A 25,862-nucleotide genomic window follows, 5' to 3' on the forward strand; every position below is an offset into this window, starting at 1 on the left:
TCAAATAATTCTGTACAACAAAACAATAGAAAATGAGAAAATATTTTTGTCCCATATCTTAGTTTGACATAACTTCTCATAGAAATTTTACTTCTTAGTGGAGTAAAACAATAAGAAATTGCTTCGAGGAAAAGTAGTAAGAAAGAAAAGAAAAAGAAGGGAATACGGGGCTTAATGCTTAGACATTGGCCATTATTTTCAGGAACTGAAATTGGTCAGTTTGGATTGCTCAAAAGTCTCCATAGAGCAAATAAGAATAGCTTAGAATCGCAGGATTATGTTATTCCATTATAGACAAAGATAAAATTCAAAATTAAATTATATTAATCATATTGTAATATGACTTAGTTGCATATAAAGATTAAAGTTATATATATACCAACTATTAATGTAATATAATTCAGTTGCATATATTTTTATTTTTTATATTTAAAATTACACAATTACACTTTTTTATACTATAAAAATTATATGCAATATTAGTTTGAATAAAATTTATTTTCAATAGTATAGGGGTGTAGGAATTTGATTTTAATATATAGAAAGTCGTAATTAAATCATATTATAAGAATGTTTGACATAATTTTTCCTAATTGATTAGAAGAACACTTTGGTCAAATGAATTTCCCAACGAGCTTTGAAATTATTTTCCTCGTGCCTTCCTAAGAAGCATAAGAAGGTTACGGTCCGAACAGATAATGACTCCGTTAAGAAAGCGCTGCATATTTTTCCCTCTTCTTCCAAAGAGAACCCACCGGCCTCCTCTCTCCTCTCTCAACTCTCAAGTCCCGAGTTCCAATCCCCCCTTCTCTCTCTCGCTATATATAAGGAAATATTCCACGAATTGTTAGATCACTTTCTCCTCCGTTTCAATTTCTGCGTTGAATTGGATCTGAGTAACCCTTTCTTCCTTGCTTCTCTTCTTTTTTCGCGTTTAACACTTGTTGCATAGTTCAGACTTGACAGCTTAGAATTTGGGATGCATTCGGATCAAAACAAGGAGGCAATAGACGATGGAGAAGATATTGAGATTGCGGATGATATTAATCAGTTCCCAACAGGTGTGGGACGAAAGTACAGTCCAGTAGTGGCTCACGACGTTAATGATAGTGCCGTTGTTGAGATGACTTCTATTCATCCCGGATCTTCCTCTTCTTTCCCTAAACACGAGCTCAAGTACTCTCTCTACTCTCTCTCTCTCTTCTCCTGTTGACTAGTACTGACTGGAAATATAATAATAACTCTTTGTGGGATTTATTGAGATCAAATAACAACAACAACTACAACTCACTCCCAACTTGAAACAAGTTTGGGATATGAATACTCACTGATCACGTTACTCCATTTAAACCATCGTCAATATTATGCAAAGGATTTAAGTTATACAATATACATTGAGAGTGTAAAGATATTTTAGTGAATTTTAACCCTCCCCCTCCCAAAAAAAATCGATATATTCTGTGCCCTCAAAGGCTGATCTAGGATTTGAACTTGATGTGTTCGAGATGCCGTTGAACCCACTTACCATTTGAGTTATTGGGTTCAAAATTTAATATTTGTACATATTTGGTAGATTTCTTTAACACATTGGGTGCTCGACTGCTTTCTCACATGCTCCATTACTCTGAATAGTTATTATGCCAAAATTGGGTGCATTGGCATGTCCACCATTGTTTCTAATATGAGTTTAAGGGTGTGCAGAGATGTCGTCTAGAATTTTGTTGTCTCTTTTATTTCTTGAAAACCATTTCAAGCATTGTTCTGATTGCACCATTTCTTTTCAGGAAAGTTAAAGTGGGTGTCCAGCCAAATATGGCCTCTGAAGAAAGAGAAGAGTCAGCAGCCAATCATAACATCAATGGTCCTCAAAGAGAGTCCAAACTGGAATTATTTGGCTTTGATTCTCTAGTAAATATTCTAGGTCTCAAGAGGTAAGAGGTACAAAATTCTGTGTCTTTTTTGTTTTATTTTCCTTCTAGTCCACAAACTTTTATTTGCGGGTGAAATAATTCATGAAATTCTTTCGATCTCTTTTGTTATATTTTTGCTTAATAACTTTTAGATATAGTTGCATTTTGACATCATTGGAGTAGAATTTAAGTTTTCTGGTGGGTGCTGTGAATCGAAGTCTAGAGAGAGATGCTCTTCCATCTATCTAGAATCTACTGATTAGAGCTTCCGGCTAGCGTCTCTCTTTGTCTAGGATGCTTTCTTCTAAGAAAATTTTCCTCCAAAGTCCGTCTATCTTTTACTTTTCTGAGTCATATCGGCTTTTAGAATCTGTATCCATTGATTCTTCTTTTGAAGTGATATTTTGAGTCTCCTCTTTTGAATTAAAAGTTTTGATATACAAAGTAACTTGCCTAGCTATAAGGTGACGAGAAATGGAAATCATCAGTCTTATGTCATGTTCTTATACATTTTTCGATAGGGTAAATATTTCGTGTTCTTACTCTTATTTCCTTTTATTTATTATACTGTCAAGATGGAGAGGAGAATGTTCTTTTCCCGGGTGAAATCATGTGAGATTTTAGAAGGCAAAGCATGTAGATTCAATTGGTGTGAAAGAAGAAGATAGTTTGTTAGTAAAATCAATATAGAATGCAAAAATTGCGTGGGTTTCATAACACACTGATATCAGCCTCAGAAGCAAGGGTTTGATTTGGGGAAGATAGAGGAGAACAGGGGAACTTTTTGATTACCATGTACTTCAGAACTACAGTTGGAGAAGTGCTTTATAAGTTTCACGACCCAACACCAGATGGGCCATGACTGGCACTTAGCGAGCAACTACCACTAGGTGAATCTTGAATCACTGGGGACAAGTTAAGCAAAATAGTTTGCATCTCATATAACAGATACAGATGACATCCATTTATGCAATAATCATTCAATAACAGAAATATAACAGTCGAAATAGTACTAGTCAATATATCCCATACGTATAGGCCACAACGTACATGGAGTATCTGAATAAGAGAGCTAAGTGAGATGGGACATAACCCAATACCGAATATAAAGTAAAAAGAACTCAGACATAGCCTCCACGGATGGATAGCTCACCGCTGATGCTGGATAGAGATATGCAGACACTCAAATGTCGGCTGCTGTATCTGCCCCAATATCTATAGGAGCTTACCTGCTTTAGGTAATTTGGACATAAAGGAATGAAAGAAGTATTAAAGAAAAAGCAGAATCAATAAATAGAGTTTGATACAAATGTTATTTTCCGTCCTTTTGGTTTAACATGCTGGATGTATATGATTTAGGCATACTGCTTGGTTTCCTAAGCTCCGCTTATGTGTTATGGGAGACTGGGATTTTGTACTATAATTATTCTTCTCCTCTTGGTTGCAGTTTATATGAAATAAAGTTGCTTACTTATCAAAACATAAAAATGTCCTTAACAACTAAAGTACTTTCTAACTTCAATTTTGTCTCAATTTTGCTGGTTAAATAATGGAAGAGTTCTTATCAATGTTGTCATTCCAGTATGACAGGGGATCAAATTCAGGCACCGTCTAGTCCAAGAGATGGTGAGGATGTAACTATCACGTTTGAGCAACCTAAGGTACTTGAACTGATTTGTTGAGCATCTATTTGATTTCCCTGAAGCTTTTTCATCATGCACAGTTAAGACTGTATCATGTTCACAAAAGTTTTGGAATTTACTTTCAGTCTTTATTACTGTGGCATTCATTTTCATCTCCTATGCATTTGTCAGTCTACTTAGGGGTAAAAGTGAGTGATTATTTCCTTTCGAATGAACAGTAATGCACAGTAGGCTATAATATTGGCCGTAAAATCAAGCTTATAAGAAGACAAGAGTATGGTAGTACTTCGGTTTTCTACTTAGGATGTCAAATCTTGTACTCCCTCTATCCCAATTTATGGACACTCATCCCTTTTTACTTGGGCCCAAAATGAATGACATCTTTCTACATTTAGTAATAACTAGTCCTAGGGTACGGGCTTTGCGTGTGTACCCTATATTAATGAGTATGTAATTAAAATAGTTAATACTATTAAACAACATGGTTGAGTCATAAAGTAAAAATTAAAGAAAAAATGTAAGTTCCTAAAATGATGAATTAATATGTTGATCTATTTAGCTAGTTCAATAAAGGAAGAAATCATGTCCTACAAAAGGCCTTGAATATAAATGAATGTTGATTATATTTAGCTTGTTCAATAAAGGGAGAAATCAACAAGAGGGGTTGCTCTGATGATAAGCAACCTCCACTTCCAACCAAGAGGTTGTGAGTTCGAGTCACCCCAAGAGCAAGGTGGGGAGTTCTTGGAGGGAAGGATGCCGAGAGTCTATTGGAAACAGCCTCTCTACCTCATGGTAGAGGTAAGGTCTGCGTACACACTACCCTCCCCAGACCCCACTAGTGGGATTATACTGGGTTGTTGTTGTAATAAAGGGAGAAATCACGTTCTCTACAAAAGGCCTCAGATATCTTACTATGATTTTTTATAATTAATATTTGCACCAACCCAATAGGTTAGAGGACTACAGGGTGTTAGAAAAGAATACACAGAATTGTAACCTGTAAATCTTATCCAATATTAATCACAATAACATGTTCATGCTAATTCTTTTTTAAAAAAGAAATCAACTGCAATTAAAGAGGAAAAGCAATTCAAAACCAATTCGACGAAAGAAACAAAAAGGAAAATTTCTATCTGTAGAAATACCTAAATAGTGTCGTTAATGAAGACAGTTATGAAGTTTGTGTAGAGGTGTTTGGACTAAGAGAAACTTACCGCAGAAAAAAATCTTCTTGTTGATTTGCTTTTTCTAACTCAAGAATAATTCTTATTAGTTTTTGCATGATTAGGAATAAAAGACTCAAATCTTATCTATCGAAGACTCAAATTTAATTGCATCAGACTCCATAAAAGTAATACTGGTGAATTGCGTATATTTAATGTTTATATTATAAATCTTAAATCTTAAGACATAGAATTTAGTCTATGTTTAAATTAATTCTAACAAAACATAGAAAAGGAAATAGACAAAAACATGTACAAAAGCGATATTCTCACCACATTCACCTGCAAGGAAATAAAGCTAATATTATTATAATCTAACTTAGTATAAAATGATTAAATAACTCTAAAGGAAAGAAAAAGAAATAGATAGTAAAAACATGTACAAAAGCGATATTCTCACCACATTCACCTGCAAGGAAATAAAGCTAATTTTATTGTAATCTAACTTAGTATAAAATGATTAAATAACTCTAAAGGAAAGAAAAAGAAATAGATAGTAAAAATTTGAAAAGAAGCAAAGCACTCCTATCGTATTCAGTAAAGTCTTTGTATGCGGAGTCCTCTTTTAATTAGTTAAAAATGTTAGACACCTAAAGAAAATTTGAAAATAAACAACATTATGATTACATTCGTAACGTGTGCCGTAAAGTTTATGTAAATTAATATCGTAATATTCTTCTTCTATTAATTAAAACGTTCAGAAAATTTAGGAAAAGTAAAAAAATATTGAAGAGAACGTGAAAAATTACTACCCAATTCAAATAAGGAATAGTTTAGTAAGAAAATTTTAACTATTTTCAAACTCCTAAATATTAGGAAAGCAATTTAAAGTTAATTTTTTTATCCAATGTAAAATCTATTTTTAAAGGATAAAAAAGGTGAACAACATTAGGACACGTGCGATGCACGTGTACCCTATATCTAAGTTGCTCGGACACGGCAATTTGGGCGCCGTACCCATGTCGACACGACACTGACACGGGTAAGGGTGTGGGATCTGTATCGGATTCGGTCAGACAAGATCGGGTGCGTTGACCAAACAGAGAAGGAAAAGGTTTTATACTTCAAATAAACAGAGACATGGAAAAGGTTTTGTTGGGGAAGAAGACTAAGGAAAGAAGAAGAGGCGAGTGCAGATAGATGAAGAAGACAGAGACAAATTAGGATATGCTTTTTGAAAAGTGATATGTTTTCTTCTTGAAAAGTGATATGCTTTCTTGAAGAGTGATATGCTTTCTAGTTGTCATGACCGTGTGCAAACCTTTTTGTCTCGTGCCCACCACTATCTAACTTTTTATATTTGATTTACTCTTATTTATACATTTCAATTGACCATAAAAGGACAAGATTTTCTTTATCCCAAAAAACTATACGTGGAGCTTGCTTTGAAATCTTTAAGCTTTTGATTCTTTTGACTATGTAAAATAAGAGAACAGTAGCAAAAACACGAATAAAGAAGAAATTCACATTTAACAAGTTATAGGTAGGTACTCCACATAATTTAGAGATATATTTATTTTATTTTTGAATTATTTTTAGCCGGATTCCCGCACCTGTGTCGGTTCTAGGATCCGTATCCCCGAATCTTAAAATTTCCATCTTAAAGGATCTGACCTCTAGATCCGCACCCGTGTCAGAGCAACTTAGCCCTATATCGATGTGTATAAAATTATAAGAAATATAAACCCTTGAAAATAAATTTTAAAAAATATAAGCTCTTGAAAATGACGAATATTGATCTTATTTAGTCAAAAGGTAGCGAATGGCCTAGCTAAGCATGAAAACAACCAAGATAATCTTGAAAGATAAGTGTTCTATTATGTATCCCTTCTTTTATTTTAATTTCGTATCAAAATGATCGTATAAGTACTTATTATAGACATGCCAACTACAAAAAGAAAAAAACTAGTGATGGACCAATTATGTAGCTAAATAATAATAATTCATCGCTAATCATATTACAGGTTATTAAAATATCCTATTATTTACAAGATGAATTTTGTAACTAATTCCTATTTTATAAAGTCAAATTATGTAATAAACTTTCTTAGTAATAATAAATGTTTCTTTTTTTACCAAAAAATAATAATTTAGGTACTTCTGTAAATTAATTATGGTAATTAATTCTTTTTATCACAAATTAATAATTCCTATTTTTTTCAACAATAATTACTATTTTAAAACATAACGCCGTAGTAAATTTTAAGAATAGAAACAAATGGATTTAACAACCAAGCTTCTAAAAGAAAATATCGTAGAGTTTCCTTGTTGGAAAAGAAACTTTCCTCCTACTTTTTTGTATTCTTTCGGTGTCTTAATATTATGCATCATTATTAGGAGAAGATATCAAACACTTAATTATATTTAAAAAAAAACTTCTTTAATTTAAAACTCCTAAATATTAGGAAAGTTTTGACTTTACAATTTTATCCAATGCAAAATATATTTTTAAAGAGTAAAAAAGGCGAACGACATTTCGCTAAGGGTCTTCGTGCTTTTAATATAGTATAGATTTAACTTTAAACTTATCATTTTACCATTAATGAAATAATTTATAACCACATAAATTTCTATGCCTTGTTTTAGACCACAAGTTTCAAAAGTCTTTATTTTTTCTCTTAAACTCTGTGCCAGTCAAGCACCGTCACTGAAATTGGGATGGAGGGAGTATGTTCTGCAGAATTTTGAGCTTTATGTCACACCATTCCATATTCGTTCTTTCATCGAAATAAGTTTAAACATACAATTATTCTCCTTTGTTTAAGAAGAATTAACCTAATTAACTGCACAACCCACAACTTAAACTAAAAATAACCCCTGATGTATAATATATGTATAATTCATGTATATAATATGTGTATTAATCGTGTGCCATTTATGTATACTGGCTAGGAAAAGTAAACCGTGAATCCGGCTGGCTATTTGTGTAAAATCCCTTTCTTATGATAGAATTTCCTTCTCATCAATTTTTGAACATATTGGAGATAATTTAAACTTTAAAAGCTTGTTCGGTGTGATAGCAAGGATCTTTTCCAGTGATGCGGGAAGCAAGTGGAGAAAAGGAACCGGATATTTTTATTTTACATGGGTGGAGCTTTGACGTATAAAACAATGTGTTTAATTTTTTTGTTTAGCTACTCCTATGTTTGAATTAATTGTTTAAGTGGCACAAGCGAGCAGTAGTTTGCTAATTCTTCATTTTTGCGACAGTCCTGTGGAGAATTTATCTGAGGTAAGTTATCTGTTGTTTCCCTGGATTATCTGTCGTCCTATTTGTCTGAGGAGTTCAGTTGTAATTCATATAATTGGTTGTATCGTAAAAGGATTTTAGCCAGCTCATAAAAACTATGCATCTGGTGTTTAATTTAGTATGGGGAACTTTATTTTGATCTCCAATGGTTTTCGCAGAACCTTTTATTGCTTCTTTGGTGCTTTATGCAACCTTACCTGTGGAGGTTATCCTAGGTAATTCTAGCTTCTTTGGCTTACTGCTTTATTGCATTGGTGCTGTATTGCTGATGCTTGGTGATTTCCCTCTTATCCTCCATCAGCTGTTGTTGGTTCACACTGAACTTTCCTAAAGACCATTCCAGATTTAAATATGTAGCTACTACTTGGTTCTTCTTATCCTCTCTCTTGTCCTCCATCAATCAATCAGCTATTGTTTTTTTTTTGAATTGATAACGTTAGTATATATTAATAAAGTCAGTACATTGGTTGTACTGGGAACCATATTTACAGGTAAATGCTAGCTGGATGTGCTAGTGTGCAGTCCTAGCAAGATCCTAGTATGTCTAGGATTGATAGTGTATCTTCTGTGTAAATCTGTTTACACCAAAAACAAAAAAGAAGAATACAATTGAGTTTGATCTTCTGCACTAAGTTGCTTCTGTCTTCAAAACATCTAGCATTCCTTTCTTTCCAAATTGTCCACCAGATGCATGCTGGAACAGTCCTCCATCTATCTCTGTTAGTTGCTTCAGCTCCAGCTTCTTCCCAACTAAAAAGAACTTCTGTAATCCTGCATGGCATTGTCCATGAAATACCCCTTAGACTAATAAATTTTTTCCATAGTTGGTCTGTTATCTTGCAGTGTATAAATAGATGGCTAATTGTCTCTCCATTTTTCCCACATAGAAAGCATCTTGAGCACAAAGAGATTCCTCTCTTTATGAGATTGTCCTGGGTTAAGACAACCTCCTTTGCTAGTAGCCAAGTGAAACAAGCTACCTTATAGGGAATCTTGGTTCTCCATATATGCTTCCATGGCCAATCATTTATCTGTAGATCACTTTGATTCAAAATCTTATATGCTGCCTTCACCTGATAGACCCCTCTGTTGTGCCTCTGCCACCAAAGTGAGTCTACCCCTTCCTGTATTCCTTTGAATGCTTCCAGCTTGTTGTAGAGGTCAGTTAATCTTGCTATCTCCCAATCATATAACAGTCTTCTAAGGGTGAGTTCCCATCCTTGAGAAGTCCACATTTCAGCTACTGTCTTCTGTTAGTTTTGTGCCAAACCAAACATATCAGGGTAAAGTTCCTTTAGACATCTATGTCCCAACCAGTTATCATTCCAGAATGATGTTTTCCTTCCATTATTCACTCTAATGAAAGTGTGATTCTTCATTGTAGGCCAAAGTGCCCTGATGGATTTCCACACACTAACTCCATATGATGTGCTGACTTTCTTTGACACCCAGTTATTTTCCTCACCATACTTAGCTTTGATCACTTTGCTCCATAAGTTTTGGGATTCTTGAGAATATCTCCATAGCCATTTCATTTTGAGAGCCTTGCTTTGATTCTTCAAGTTTCTGATTCCCAGACCACCTTGCCTTTTCGCCACTGTGAGGGTTTTCCATTTGACCAAATGGAAGACCTTTTTTTTCTTATTCCCCTGCCAAAGGAATGATCTTCTGAGTTTGTCTAATCTCTGTATAACTCCGGTTGGAATTGGGAACAAAGACATCATGTAGGTAGGAAGTGAGTCTAATACTGAGTTGATTAAGACTAGCCTTCCCCCATTGATAGATATTGTGCTTTCCACCTTGACATCTTTTTCTCGCATTTTTCAATAACTGAGTTCCAAATCTCTTTGGATTTAGATCTTGCACCCAACGGCATCCCAAGGTGTATAGTAGGTAGAGACCCTACTCCTCCTCCCAGTACAGAAGTCAGTTGCTCCATATTATAAACTTCATTAATGGGATAAATATGGCTCTTTCTCCAGTTGATGTGGAGTCCTGAGATTCCCTCAAACAGAACCAAGATAATCCTCAGAAACCTCAGTTGCTCCTCTTCAGCATCACAAAAGACTAGAGTATCATCAGCATATTGGAGATGTGCGATCTCTAGACTGTTTGCTCCATTCCTGTCAACCTCAAAACCTTTAACCCATAAATTAACTTTAGCTGCCTTAATCATGTTGTTCAGGCCTTCCATGGCTATAATGAAAAGGAAGGGAGATAAGGGATCACCCTGTCTTAGACCTCTATAAGCAGGGAAGAAGCCTTCAGGAGATCCATTTATGAGAATGGAGAATCTGACAGTAGAGATACAGAATTTCATCCAATTGACCCATTTCTGTCCAAAACCCCTTTGTTCTAACATTTTCAGCAGAAATCTCCAGTTGACATGATCATAAGCCTTCTCAATATCTAGTTTACATAGAATTCCTGGTTTTTTCTGTTTGATTCTTGAGTCCACAACTTCATTAGCAATCAACACTGCATCCATTATTTGTCTTCCTTTGATAAAAGCCATTTGTTGAGCATCTACTAGTTTGCCTACCACCCTCTTAAGTCTTTCAGTCAAGACTTTTGAGAGCAGCTTGTAGAAACTCCCTATCAGACTGATTGGTCTGAAATCTCTCAATTCTTTGGCCCCCGTCTTCTTTGGAATCAGAGCTATGTATGTTGCATTGAAGCTTTTCTCAAACATCTCCTGGGAATGAAAGTTGTTGAAAGCCTCCATGATGTCCTGCTTCAAAATATCCCAGTACTTAATGAAAAAGCCCATTGTGTATCCATCAGGACCTGGGGCCTTGTCACTTGCACACATCTTCAGGCAGCTCAGGACCTCTTGCTCTTCAAATTTGCTTTGTAGAGACTCCTTTTCTAATTCTGAAATTTTGGGACAATTGTCGAAATTGGCTGCAGGTCTCCACTCTTCAGGTTCTATGTATAACTTCTTGTAGAATTCAATGATCTCATTCTTTATTCTGTTTGGTTCCTCCACTGTTTCATCTTGAATCACTAGTTGGTCAATATTGCTGCATCTCTTGTGTGCATTGGCAGTACGATGGAAAAACTTTGTATTTCTATCCCCTTCTTTGAGCCACAGGGCCCTTGATTTCTGTCTCCATGCACTTTCTTCATTCTTGAGGTGGTCCTCAAATTCCAAATTTGAGGATAGCTGCCTTCCTCATTGATTCCTCCTCTGTCAAAGCTCTTGATTGTTGTGTTGCATCAAAACCTGTCAATTGACTCAGCAGTTTTGATTTTTGCATTCCCAGATTTCCCTTACAACTTCTGCTCCATTCTTTTAACTTACCTTTGAGAGCTTTTAGTTTGCAAGCTAACATATAGTCTGGTCTTCCTGAAAATTCAAAAGAAGACCACAAATTCCTGATTCTGTCATCAAAACCTTCGGAATTCAGCCACCAATTTTCAAACTTAAAGTATGATTTATCTTGCTCCCAAGCACCACAACGTAGGGCCACAGGGGTATGGTCAGAGATCAGCCTTTGTTGGATAGTTTGCTTGATATTTCTGAAGCTATCATCCCATTCTTCTGAAATTAGAAATCTGTCAATTCTAGAAGCAGTGGTATGATTATCCCCTTTGAACCAAGTGTAGGAGCCTCCTTCGAGTTGAAGATCTATCAACTCCATGTCTTCTATAAAATTTGAGAATTCCACCATCTCACTGGACCTCCTCGAGCAGTCCCGTTTTTCAGAGGGGTACCTTGTGACATTAAAGTCACCACAAACTGCCCAAGGGCCTTCCATCAGGCCCCTCACTGCACCAATTTCCCTCCATACTGTTCTTCTTTCTATTATGCAATTAGGAGCATATACCCCTGTTATATGACATTGGAAGTTCTGTAAAAGAGCCTCGAACTTGCATGTCAAAGTGTATGCACCAATCTGTAACACCTCCCCTTTCCATACTCTGCAGTCCCATAATAACAAAATTCCCCCTCTCGTGCCACTAACTTCTAAGCATGCATACCTCACCCATCTCCCACCCCAAATTTGATTGACAATTTCCTTGATTTCCCCCTCCAATTTTGTCTCCTGCAGACAAATAATGTCCGCCTTCCAATTGAGTACTTGACTCTTTATGATCTCCCTTTTCTTCTTGTCATTTAATCCACTTACATTCCATGTTATTAAATTGATCTTCATATTGCAATAATAGACAGATCTTTTCCCCTATTTCTTTTCCCATCACTCTTAAATTTGACATCAAAAGAGGCCAAACCTTTTAGTTCCAGTGAGCCTTTGAACCTTTGTTTCTTCACCTCCACCTCTGTCTCCAGTCTTCTGACTTGTCTACAGCTGTCAATTTGCATGAGTAACTCCAGTGCTTCTTCTTCATGGCCTTGAAAGTCTACTCCGAACATTTTTCCCAATTTAATCATATTCTGATGTACCCACAGTGTCGCATCCATCTCTTTTTCCATTACTGAATTGTGGTGTTGTACTGAGAGAGGAGTAACCTCCTCCACCTCCCAATTTTGATCAGAATTGAGGTGACATAACTGCTGTTGGTGCTCCAATCTAGTATCAACTTGATCTTCCCCCATTTTCATGCATATAGTATCCTCCCCTGCCTTCTGTCCCGATTTTCTTGTCTCTGCTACACATTCTGGCTGGTCGCAATTCATGTGTGGTATTGCCTGTGTCATAATTTCGAGGTTTGCAGTGGGAATTGGATCCCCTGCGTTGGTTTCTTGAATTTTCGAGCAAGAGGCGCTGCCCAGTTCCTCAATAAAAGGCGTCATTCTTTTTTCTTCAGTGGGCTCACGTAAAAGGTCATTAAAAATGACCTGGGCTGCAGAATCAGTCCCATTTAATTTCAACTCAGTAATTGGATCATTAAGGCCCATATCAATTGTATTTAAACTTGGACCTTGCATGTGTTGCACACGTGCCTTTCCCTTATTTTTAATTTGCAATACAGTACACCCCATGTTCTCACCCATCACGTCTACAGCTGTTTGACTGCCTTTATCCATTAGTTCCTTATAGGATTCCTTTGTCCACTGGTCTCTTGTGAGTTTCGATTCTTTATCTTCTCCGACATTGTCTAGGTTTTCCAATGACTTAAAGTTCAAATCTTGCCTGTTTTTCAGCCCATATTGGAATGAAAAATCTGATCCCTTCTCTTTCAATCACTATCTCATTAGGTATCTTTCTGCTATCACCAGCAATTTGTACTCTGGCCCACTTGAGATGGTTTTTGAGATCAGTTTCTTCTTCAGTAGCTATCCAACCCCCGCAGAGATCTTCTATTTCTTTGAAGATATTTTGTGACCACAGATGCAGGGGAATCCCGATGGCTCTAATCCAACAGGTTTTCATCAATTTGAGAGTTTGGTATGCAACCAACAGTGTAGTTCCACCATTCCAGATGAAACTTGAACTTTTTCCATCTCCATTCTCCTTGAAGAATCTGCTCAGCCATGTATCTATTCGGAAATTCGAATAGAAACATGTTACCAGTCATCTCATACATGTTGACCCCAAAGGCTTTGTTCCATGAAGCAGTAGCCCATCGCCTTATGTCTGCTAATGAGGGTCTCTCAGTGATTTCCTTCCCAAAGTACCTAATAATGTATCTTTTCAGCAAACCAATGTCCTAAATTCCGGGTGGTTCCAAAATAGAGATATCTCCATTTTTTGTACTGACATCTGCCTCCCGGAGAGTATTGGAATGCCATTTAATCTCCTTAACTGCTTTGACATAAGAGTAGTTATCCACCGTGTTTCTGGGTGGTATTGTGACATTCAGCTTGGGGGCATAATAAATGAATCTTTCTATCTTAAATGCTATGTCTTTCCAGCCTGCATTCGAGGCCAGACTGATCTTCCTTCTCCCTTTGATGACAAAATACTCATATACCTTCCATGGGCATTGAATTTCCTAGTACAGAAATATTCTGTCAGTTGGTCCTTATTTTTCCATCTCTTTACTAAATTCTTGTGATCTTTCGATGCTTCTTTAAGTACGTAGCAAATCCATTCCATTGTCTTTCTGCCCATGGATGAGCGTCTCATCATATTGCGACTTCTCTCCACCCATTCAAACCATATGTCTTTGTTGGAATTCCATCTGGTGATATCGAAAGATTTGAAGCCGGCATTGAAGTATATCCTGTTTTCTCCCATATTAGTGCTAACTTCTGCTTAGGTTATGTGAAAAGGGAGGTTTGGTAGTAATCACAGTGGGTGAATACTGATTTAGAAGAAAGAAATGATTGATTCCGCCGGAATTTGATGTTTAATGGCCGGAAAAAGAAAGAGATGTCGGAATTTGGTGAAACCGAGACAGGGAGGCTCGGAAAATCCTCGCGAGGAGGTTGTCTGAAGAAAAAAGTTTGAAAAGTCGTCGGGAAAAGCCACACGCGCCGGCGCGTGGCTGAGATCTCGCCGGAAAAGCTCGCGAGTTGGCCGCGCGTGAGGGCTCGTTTGCCGGTTAACTTCACTGGGGTTTGGACGCGGGAAGCTTGGCTCTTGGTGGTGGTGGTGTAGTCTTAGGAAGAAGAAGGGAGAGTAGAGTCTCGGGAAGCGTGCCTGGGAGCATATTCTATCATCCGCTCACGTAGTACTGATCCAATCAATCAGCTATTGTTGGCTCATATTAACTTCCTAAGGAAGGACTATTCTAGCTTTAGATATGTAGCTTACTGTGTTGTTGCAATATTCTTTATTTTGTAAAGAAGAGGAAGAGTGACTCACATGTTTCTTTCCAATAAGAGAAAGGATAGATATGGAACTTGTTGATGAGCTTTAGATATGCAGCTAATTGCTTGGTTGCACTTTTCATTCTCTCGCAAAGAAAACAAGAGCGTCTGTCACATGTTTCTTTCCTCTGAGAAAATATAGCCGTGGAATTTGTTGATGTTTCCATGTTTTCGTTGACACTTAATCATTGCACATACCTGGCCAGTTAATTTTGTAACGATGGATTGCTTAATGAGGCTTTTGAGTGCATTTTTAACATCTCTCTATGTCAAATGTTTTTTAAGCCAACTGCTGATAAGTCGGGCACATGGATGGGAGTGTTCATGCCATGCTTGCAAAATATTTTGGGGATCATTTACTACATTAGATTTTCATGGTAAGTTTCATACTATCTGGTGTAGTACCAATCAGCTCTTCTTGTTACTCCATAAATGTGTGGTTATATTGATATTATGATGTACTCAAACTGATCTGCTTTAGCCTCCACCTCTGACAATCCCCTCCTATAGAAATTGATTATTGCAAGTAGAGATCGAAGGGGAGAAAAGATATCTTCGGGTAAGATGAGGAAGTGAAAAGGAACAGGAAAAGGGAACAAAGAGCAAATGCTCCCACTACTTTGATCTACCTGTGTTAGTTTGATGATACACTCTAAAATGAAATAACCGCTCTATTTGCTTTGGTTTGTTCTGTGGATACTGCAGGATTGTTGGTATGGCTGGCATTGGTGAGTCATTGTTGCTGGTTGTGTTCTGTGGATCATGTACTTTCCTGACTACAGTATCGTTAAGTGCGATTGCAAGCAATGGTGCCATGAAGGTGGGGAACTGTTCATCAGATTGATGCAGATTAAGAGCATAGATTTTCAATGTCGCTTCACAGTATAACTAGCGTGCACTGATATGTGTATTTCTGTTGCCCAACATTGGTTAAACAAGGATAGGGATGAGTCACTGTGTGGCCATCTCATCTAAAAGCTTAAGTTTTGTTAGAGAAAGCACACTTCTGATTACTTAACTACTATGTCGTCAACAATGTCCTTGTGCTTATTTGGTTAATGATATCCTTGATTTGTTTTCTCTAATCTAGGGTGGTGGGCCTTACTATCTCATTGGTCGTGCATTGGGTCCAGAAGTTGGTGTCAGCATTGGGCTCTGTTTTTTCCTTGGGAATGCAATTGCTGGAGCAATGTGAGTATACATCACTTTATATTGGTATGAAGGAGCTACTAACTTGGCGGAGGTGCCAAAGTAGTTTAAGTTGCTTTCATCATTTCAAACTATCTAATTTTTTTTTTTTGATGTCTGTATTTTCATGTGCCTGCTGGTTAGGTATGTACTGGGAGCTGTTGAGACTTTTCTAAATGCTGTACCAAGTGCTGGCATCTTTAGAGGTATTTCTTAAGTGAGATTGATTTACATGATGTGTTACAAATTAGTAATCCAACTTGACTTTAAATTATGGTTTTGCTATGCCTGCTTTTTAGAAAAATGGTTTGGCTGTTGTATGTACTTTTACTGCAAAACCATCTGATGTCCTACTTGGCTTTATCATAACATTGATATAAGTAATTTATTGTTGATTTTTAATGGATAATACATTATCGTTTCCAAATTCATTTGTATATCTGAACTTAATTTATCATCGATGCAGAAACTATCACACGAGTTAATGGCACAGATATTGCAGAGCCCATTACAAGTCCAAGTTTGCATGACCTGCAGATTTATGGGATTGTCGTCTCTATTCTTCTCTGCTTTGTAGTTTTTGGTGGAGTAAAAATGATCAATCGCGTTGCACCGGCATTTCTTGTACCTGTTTTATTCTCACTGCTTTGCATATTTGTCGGCATCTTTTCTGCGAGGCATGATCGTCCTGCAGGTTTATGCTGTCTATGCCTTCATTCTTACTCTTTTTCTGTCTTACTCTTTTCCTTTCTTCCTCGAGAGGTTTTTGAAATCTCTGTGTGTAATTCTTGTGTGCTATACCCTTTCTCTGTATGAGTTCTCTATTTTCCATTTTATATGACACACTTTCTTTTTCAGTTTGTTCCAAAAAGAATGACAACTTTCTAGATTTGGAAACTCTTTAACTTTAAACTTTTTATTTTATTCTTAATGACATGCTCTTATAGTCACAGAAATATCATGACATGTTTAAGACCACAAAGCACTCTTGGTATGTGGCAAAAGTCTTCCTTTCTTTTTTAAATTCCATTCCTAGTCAAACACTACTCTATTATCTGAAACCGAGGGAGTATAATTTATATAAGAGCATGCTTGACAGTGATGGTAATGCAAATTCATCAGCCTTGGCCCTGTTAGTTGAGTCTATGTTTACTGGTATTGGTAAAATGGTCTTTAATTCTTGATCAGAACTTGATATCTCAACCTCAGGGATTCTCACCATTTTATGTTGCTTTAGTGATGACCCTTCCATGGTTCGTACATCGTTCTAGCTCATCTTATTAGTTTGGGGCCATCTTGGAGTATAGTAATGTTGAACATTTTGTTGAACATTATGTTTCTTTGCTTTAAATAAATTGCATCTTTGAAGCTGCAGATGGAAGTCAAGGGCTACATATTGGTGATAACAGAAGGCTGTAGAATACAAATTAATTACTGTTTTTTTTATAAGAATAAAGTCTCTTAAGAACTTTTAACTACAAGCAGACTGGAATCCTAAAGCTAACTTCGAAGGCAATCAAATAGCATCGAAGAACTAAAACTACTAAGGAACAACTAGAAAAGTTACAAAAAGGAAAAAAAGAAGTCCCAACTGTAGATGGCGAAAGCCTTGGCTACAGTAACAGCTTTGTTACACGAACTGTGAATAGTGAACTTGCACAGTGCTTTCGTGGACAGTGCTTTATTTGCTCCCTCTATTCCTGCATCATTTGCATTTTATGAGAAAGCATTTGTGTGTTCCTTTACGTATGATTCGTTTGTTAAATTATAACATGAAAAGGCAATGGATGAATGAGATTTTTGAAATGGAAGCCCGAAGATTAATTCACTTATTTCTTCTTCGCTTTAGTGGGATGGTTTACTGTGTCATGATATTTTGAGGACTGGTGTAAAGTTAAGATGGCTTAATTTTACTGACTTATCACTTTAGCAATGGATATAGAAGATTCATATAGCCAATCCAATTATATTGGGATTGAGGTTTAGTTGATTGAATTAAGTGATATAAGCTTTGTCCTCCCTGAAGTTTTGTTAATCATGATTTTCATTTCTCTATATATGTATATGTGACACCACTGTTGCTATGCATGGTACAGTTGGGATCACAGGGTTGAATTTGGAATCTTTCAAAAATAACTGGGGATCTTCTTATCAGATGACTAATAATGCTGGAATTCCAGATCCCAATGGCAAGATATACTGGGATTTTAAGTAAGGCATTCATTTGTTCCTTCATTTTACACTATCCTTTTGCTAGGATATGTTATTCGTTCTTCTTTCTACCTTTTACTTCAATGTGCATACTGAAAGCATTTGGAACTAGGTCTAACATTTGTTTCCTTCTCCATGTTAGTGCATTGGTAGGTCTCTTCTTCCCTGCTGTGACTGGGATCATGGCAGGTTCAAACCGTTCGGCATCACTAAAGGACACTCAACGTTCAATTCCTGTTGGGACCTTAGCTGCAACTTTGACTACTACCGGTTTATATGTGGTTTCTGTGCTATTATTCGGAGCTGTTTCAACTAGAGATAAGCTTTTGACTGACAGGTAGCATGAAGTGACTTTATGATACATTATCATACTTCGTGGTGCTGTCCTTGTTCCTACCTGCACTTGTAGTTTTGAGTGATCTGCTTTTTGAAAATGAATGTTGAGTATGTTTGGTAGAGAAAGATATAGCAACAACAACAACAAACTCCGCCTCAATCCCTAGCAGCGGCGGAGCCACATGCACCCAAGGGGTGACACCCCTTCGTCAGAAAATTACTCTGTTTAGCTCGGTAAATTTTTCAAAAATATGTATATATAACTATATAATGACACCCCTTGACTTCTTGGTGAGTTTGTTTCTTTATATTTTGACTCCCCTTAATAAAAATCCTGGCTCCGCCACTGATCCCTAGCAAGTTGGTATCGGCCGTATGAATCCTCTCTATCCGTGTTACTCCATGTAGTGCAATTTTAAACTTTACCCTTCTAAATCCGTAAATCGAGTATGTAAGGGAAGTGGGTTAAGACATCTCTTTTTCTAAAGTGGACATCATCAACTTATTAAGACACTTTATTTCTTTTAAGTTCTAAAACTCAGTTTAGAGTATGATATGAGAATTTTTTAAGAGGAATACCTCTCTATAGCCTCTCCATATTTAATCATATTTGTTGGGTGGGAAAAAGAGGAAGGTTTGAGGTGAGGAAGTAAAAAAGGGAAGGTAAAATTTATTTCCGTTTACTCAGCTATTGGAAATGATGACATTCTACCTGAAAGCGCATCTAACTCTTCATTTTGTGTGGAAGAGATTATTTCATGATGCTTAATGGTATTTGGTTCACTGATCAAGAAATCTTAAATTTGGATTCACTGCATTACTAAAAGTATTTGTGCAGGTTGTTGAGTGCTACAGTTGCATGGCCACTTCCAGCTATTGTTTATGTTGGGATAATCCTCTCAACCTTGGGGGCAGCCCTTCAAAGCTTGACTGGTGCTCCTCGTCTCCTTGCAGCAATTGCAAATGATGACATTCTACCTGTTCTTAACTATTTTAAGGTGGCAGATGGACATGAGCCTCATGTGGCTACTCTCTTCACTGCCTTCATCTGCATTGGTTGTGTTGTAATTGGGAATCTAGATCTCGTCTCACCTACTTCAACAATGTTTTACCTCGTATGCTATGCTGGTGTGAACTTATCCTCCTTCCTTCTGGATCTGTTAGATGCTCCCAGCTGGCGACCTCGATGGAAATTTCACCATTGGGGCCTCTCTCTTGTTGGAGCATTACTTTGTATAGGTATCTTCTTTGCTTCAGCTGTTGGATAATGATTTTATTTTCCTAGTTATGGATAATGTAGATGGCAATAACTAAACCATTGATCCTAATTGGGATTTATTTTCCTACTTTACCTTTTTGTTGAGAGATATACCAGTTCCACATGGACTGTGTAAGTGCTTCCAAAGGAATTTATAGAGCTCTTGGCCTGCTCTCCCCATTCGCTTAAGGTTTTAGGTTGGCTGGTCGGATTTTTTCACATTGTATCAGAGCGAAAACCTATTTCTCACACTCACAAGTCCACGTTAAAGTTCAAATGTGAACCCAAAATCAGGTTATACATGCAGGAAGGTGTTGAGTGATAAATTTCCTATATAGGTTGTATAAAGGGTTCCAAAGGGCATCCTAAGGGCTTTTAAAGATTGCCCAAGATTCCGGATTCTCTCAATTTTTATAAGTTCTGAACAAAAGTTTTCTTTAGACCACCAAATAAGTTTCTCTTGGATATTTCAATTTTCAATCACAGCATTTCACGATGATGTGAAGTGCTCATGGGTTCTATCCATGCTTTTGTAAACTTGTCCGAAACCAAATGTCCTATGGTTGTTGTCACTTCCCATGTTTTTCTTCTTCTACAAGTTGGTCGTTTCAGTTTGATGATCTAAGCAAAGTAGACTAAGGGATCTTATTGATATCTTCATAGCTCTTCCTTCCTTTAGTTTTCTATTGTTGGTATTTATTCAGTCCTTTTTTCTTCTATTTGGCATGTGTGTGATGCTGCCAGAGCCTGCTCATCCTTTTTGTTAGAGAACTTTGTGACATGTGAAATGACCTTGTTGCTCTGACTTTCTGCCCTCGTATACTGTAGCATGTGGGCTGGCCTCAACTGGCAGAATTTATTACGAATTGATATGTCATTCTTTCTTGGGTACTTTATGCCATCTTCACTTGATCAACTTTTGCAATTTGAACTTATAGTGGGACAGGTTATGATCGAAATTTGTAGAATAATTGAACAGGCAGTGGAACTTGGGAAGTTCTTTTTTTCTTCTCTCTAGACACTCGTGACGTTCTCTGATATAAAAGAGTAATATTAGTTTATTTTAAAATCTTGATTTATAAAAGTAAGATGTCTATTATGAAGGATGCACTCTTTCTATACCTGAATAAGATTAAACTTTGAGCACCCCTGATGGAGCCAATATTCTCATGTCATCTTTGTGCTCGAGGACTCCCACTTAGAGGAGTTCATTGTGTTAGTCTTGACTTTCCACCTCTGCTACCCAATCCAAAGATTGATTCAAATAGTAAAGACACTATAGTTTGCTTTTCTATAATTTATCCTATATTTGCACCTTTAGTGATGTAGTTGGCTAGAATAAGCTAGGGGACAACCTATAGAGGTGGTCGACTTACCTTGAAATTAATGTTTTCACTCATCTGATCTCTTCCTCCAGGTCAGAGTTTGTTTATGTTTTCTTTCTATTGTTTGTTTACAGTGATCATGTTTTTGATTTCCTGGGCATTCACTATTGTATCACTAGCCCTGGCAAGCCTCATATATTATTACGTAAGTATCAAGGGGAAAGCAGGAGACTGGGGTGATGGTTTTAAGAGTGCGTATTTTCAGCTTGCTCTTCGCAGTTTACGATCTTTGGGAGGTATGTATGAGTAATTTGTATAATTTACTTATTAACTTACACAGCTCAGATTCTTTTGTACTGGCCCTTCTTTTGTTTTCTCAAAACTTACTGTTTCCTCGCCTTTGTTGTATCTTCTTATTTGGGCAAAGATTGAGTGAGGGAATACAAAAGTTTAGATTGTCACTAAGGAGCCATAATGTATTCATTATGATAGGTTGTTTATCTAATTTGTTATTTAAGTGAAACTGCATTTTGTTTTGTTTCCAGATCCTTGTGTTGCATTTTGGGATCCATTTGATTTAAAAGTTCATTTTTTATGAGAGAAATATGAAAGGACGTGAACTCTCACCATCTCTCATTTAATTGTTGGTATATAAAGGGCAATTATGGTACTTTACATATATGTGTCAAAACTCTTTCTTTGGTTTTAAATTCCATGACCGGTCAAACAACGCCACATAAAATGGAGTAGAGGGAATAATTGTTTGAAGGGTCAGTTTTGTTATCTTTTTCCTTATTAGTAATTTAATAAGGAACTTATTGCTACCTTCCGTTTAGGTTAATGATAGATGTAAACCTTCCTCCAGCTTACGAAATTACATCAAATAGACTAATACCCTCTTTTGTCTAAAAATGCATTACTGAAACTGTGAAACCTCGGCTCACTTGCTTTTGGAGTGGTGATTCCTCTCTAACAAAAATTCAAAAATAAAAGTCAAATCCCAATTGCCCATTTCATATTATTATTAACTTGACTCATTACCTATTATGTGGAGGTACATAAGCTTAAAAAAATAAATATAAAATATCCTTTTTGTCTCCACTCACCACCGTCAAACAAAAAGAATAACATCAAATAAGTGCTGAACTTTAAAATTGTTGAAATTTTATTTTTTCGATTAAGTGAAAACTGCATTTAACATCTCTTTATGTGGTCAAAAAGAACTTTCACGGTTTCACCCAAAAGAAATATATTAAGAAAAGTGTGCGTTCTAATTAGAAAATCTCTGAGAGGTTTCAGATATAATTTAGCTCATATAATTTGAATAAGAAAATGAGTGATGCCACAATATAGGAAAAAGAAGAGGACATATAGGAATTAGGCAAAGGCATAAATGTCTTTATTTTGGTATAGTTTTTGCCTTTAAGGAGGGGAGCTCCATGTATGCATATTAGAGCAGGAAGGGGTATTGTTGTCTGTAATGTTGCTAAAGTAGATGGTTGGTACCTGTAGTTTACCCCTTATTTAACAATATACCCATCTCAGCTGGTCTACCACTATCAAATCAATTTCACATTGAATTCACATATTTAAGATGCTGTAAGTTTCTTGAAAATGGAAGAGTAAAATAAAGGATAAGCTACAGAAGAGTTGGGGGGTTAAAATTATGAGTCATAATTCTGGCTCTGCGGCCACTAATAGTGTTATAGCCAATGATAAATCTGTTTTGGAGATGGAGAATATTTGGTTACTTAACTGTTTCTGCTCTATTTCTTATTCGTTGGGTGATTGCTTAAATTGTAATTAGCTAATTAGCAGAGTGCAGATTAGTTGATTTTTATGTTCTGTGTACAAGTATGGTTTATGTATTGATTTCTCCCAGTAGAATTCTGAGTCATGGATTTTGGCATCGTACAATTCTTTCCTATGAAATCAATGAATTCAAACTTTTAAAAGGTTCAAGTGGATGAGTTTGCCTTATTCTTCATCAATTTCTGTTCTCCGCATAGACCCTGCAATCCTACTGCTATGTAGGGCATAAAATGTACTTCTAAGATTAGCTGAATTTGTTACAATCTAAGTGTTGGTAAAGCATGAATATTTGTAAAACGAAGAGAAACTACCTAGGTAATATTTTTCTCCAATTTCCTCATAGGCATCGAATTGTATAACTGTAGTAAATTGTTACTCCTACTTAATACTCCTCTGTCTCAATTTGTATGAAACTAGTCATTTGGGACATCCGGAAATGGTTGATATCATCCATTTTTATTGCAACATTCACAACTTTCAAGAATTAAATTCATTAGACTATATTTAACCTTTGATGTGATATTTTCTATATTCAAACTAACTTTCAATCATTATTAATACTTTCTCCAATATCATTGATATAACATATAAGTTAGATTAACAATTTAAAGTTTTAAACTCTGTGCAGTAAAATAGTCTTAAAATGGGAAGGAATGTGTAAAAAGATGTTGGCTATTACTTGATTGGAAAAAAACGAATATATTGGCTATTAACTTTAAATGGCAAACCTTGCCTCCTTTTCCATTACTTTTTCTGTGGTTATTGGAATAGACTGCATCACTAGAAATGCAATTACTTTCTGCGAGTATTTGTAATGCATTAAGTTATTAATTGTACAAAACAGAACCTATCAAATAATAATAATAATAATAATAATAATAATTGTACAAAACAGAAATTGAAGAGTTTGCGACTTATCATTGGGGAATTTCTTCTCTTGGTTCACTATGCTCAAGTATGTAAGATTTTATTCTTATATGATTTTATTTAGTGCCTCTTGATGGGATGACCTGCAATAAATATTCAATTGTAAATGCAGCAAACCAAGTACACCCGAAAAACTGGTATCCTATCCCGCTTGTATTTTGTCGTCCATGGGGCAAGCTGCCAGAAAATGTGCCGTGCCATCCAAAGCTTGCCGACTTTGCCAACTGCATGAAGAAAAAAGGCAGGGGAATGTCCATCTTTGTCTCTATTATAGATGGAGACTACCATGAACGTGCTGAGGATGCTAAGGCTGCTTGCGAGCAGCTAAGTACCTATATAGAGTACAAGCAATGTGAAGGTGTAGCTGAGATTGTTGTTGCCCCCAACATGTCAGAAGGCTTTAGAGGCATTGTTCAGACTATGGGTCTCGGAAATCTCAAGCCAAATATAATCGTAATGCGGTACCCTGAGATTTGGCGTCGTGAAAATTTGACCGATATTCCTGCTACCTTTGTAGGAATAATAAATGACTGCATTGTTGCAAACAAGGCTGTTGTCATTGTTAAGGGTCTAGATGAATGGCCAAATGAGTATCAAAGACAGTATGGTACCATCGATTTATACTGGATAGTGAGAGATGGTGGTCTTATGCTTCTGCTCTCTCAGCTCCTCCTTACAAAAGATAGCTTTGAGGGGTGTAAGATACAGGTGTTCTGCATTGCAGAGGAAGATTCTGATGCAGAGGGTCTCAAGGCGGATGTAAAGAAATTTCTTTATGATCTCCGGATGCAAGCTGAAGTTATTGTCATTTCGATGAAGTCATGGGAAGCCCAAGGGGAGCAGCAAGAATCTGTTGAAGCATTCAGTGCTGCACAGCAGAGAGTTGCTAGTTACTTGGAAGAAATGAAAGAGCAAGCGCGGAGAGACGGGACCCCTTTGTTGGCTGATGGAAAGCCTGTGTTTGTTGAAGAGCAACAAGTAGAGAAATTCCTCTATACCACTCTTAAGCTGAATTTAATGATACAGAAATACTCGAGAATGGCTGCAGTTGTGCTCGTAAGTCTACCTCCTCCCCCTTTCAATCATCCTGCATCCTTCTACATGGAGTACATGGACCTGTTGGTTGAAAATGTACCAAGGCTCTTGATCGTTCGTGGATATCACAAAGATGTTGTCACTTTATTCACGTAGTTCTTGTTCAAATACCATTTTTTTTTCTTTAGCTAAAAACATCCAATTTATTTGCCTTAACTTCATTTCTTTTTTTACTTTCCCTCCGCGAGCAGGAGGGGTGTACAATATAGTTCATTGTATAATTCTTTCTTTTTCAACCGGGAAATCTGGACGAAATTTTGTGACCGATGAATCTCAGGTCAATGCAGCCTTTTATACAACTTTTACCTTGTCAACTATACTGTGGTCCAAGTCACAGACTTGGTTAACCTGTTACCATTGAGGAAACTTCTTCCTCATCACCCTATTTCCCTTTCCCCTGGAAAAGAGGAGGTACTCTAAAGGCTCTTTATCTCTTATTAAAAATTGCACGTGGACATTATTTGGTCGCCCCCATTTAATATGTATCCACTTTTTTTTTAACTAGTACCCAAAGTTTAAACAACTTTAGGCCTTTTCCCCCTCTTTCTTCTTCTTCGGGTGACAGTGATTTTATACGGTGTTTGTGAACATATTTAAGGTAGTTTTATGATGTTTTATAGTGGTGAGTTGCTGTGATGCTTTATTTTTACTATTGCTTAGGGTTTCTTCTTCTTCTTTTTCTTAATTGCAAAATCGGTTCGTTAGATTTATTGTCGTTTTGATAAATTGAAGATTGAGGTTTGTTCTTGATGATATTTGGAGGTTATGTTTCAAATTTGAGCTCATTTGAACTTTAAGTGCATCTGAAGTTTTAAGTGCAATTTCAGACCCGATAAGTCTAAAGTACAACAAATTGAAGATTATTTTTTTTAATTTCAGACCCGATAAGTCTAAAGTTGATCGTAAAATGGGTAGACTTGCAATATTTTTGCAAAGTAGGTAAAACTTCAATTGTAACCC

General features: G+C 36.5%; 1 protein-coding gene across 3 annotated transcripts; it reads left to right on the forward strand.

Annotated features, from left to right (window-relative positions):
- The first annotated feature begins 709 nt into the window (after positions 1-709).
- Positions 710-25,201, forward strand: LOC107785819 (cation-chloride cotransporter 1-like). 3 transcript variants are annotated; one of them, XM_016607199.2, is made up of 13 exons: positions 710-1,176; positions 1,785-1,938; positions 3,493-3,571; positions 15,036-15,127; positions 15,456-15,570; positions 15,841-15,941; positions 16,083-16,144; positions 16,405-16,632; positions 18,035-18,149; positions 18,292-18,486; positions 19,324-19,724; positions 21,203-21,364; positions 23,920-25,169. In XM_016607199.2, the coding sequence occupies exons 3-13, from the start codon at positions 3,494-3,496 to the stop codon at positions 24,996-24,998; spliced, it is 2,628 nt and encodes an 875-aa protein (XP_016462685.1). In that variant the 5' UTR covers positions 710-1,176; positions 1,785-1,938; position 3,493; the 3' UTR covers positions 24,999-25,169.
- Positions 25,202-25,862: the final 661 nt, after the last annotated feature.

This window comes from Nicotiana tabacum, chromosome 17 (genome assembly GCF_000715075.1).
Source record: "Nicotiana tabacum cultivar K326 chromosome 17, ASM71507v2, whole genome shotgun sequence".
In the NCBI taxonomy this organism is placed as follows: domain Eukaryota; kingdom Viridiplantae; phylum Streptophyta; class Magnoliopsida; order Solanales; family Solanaceae; genus Nicotiana; species Nicotiana tabacum.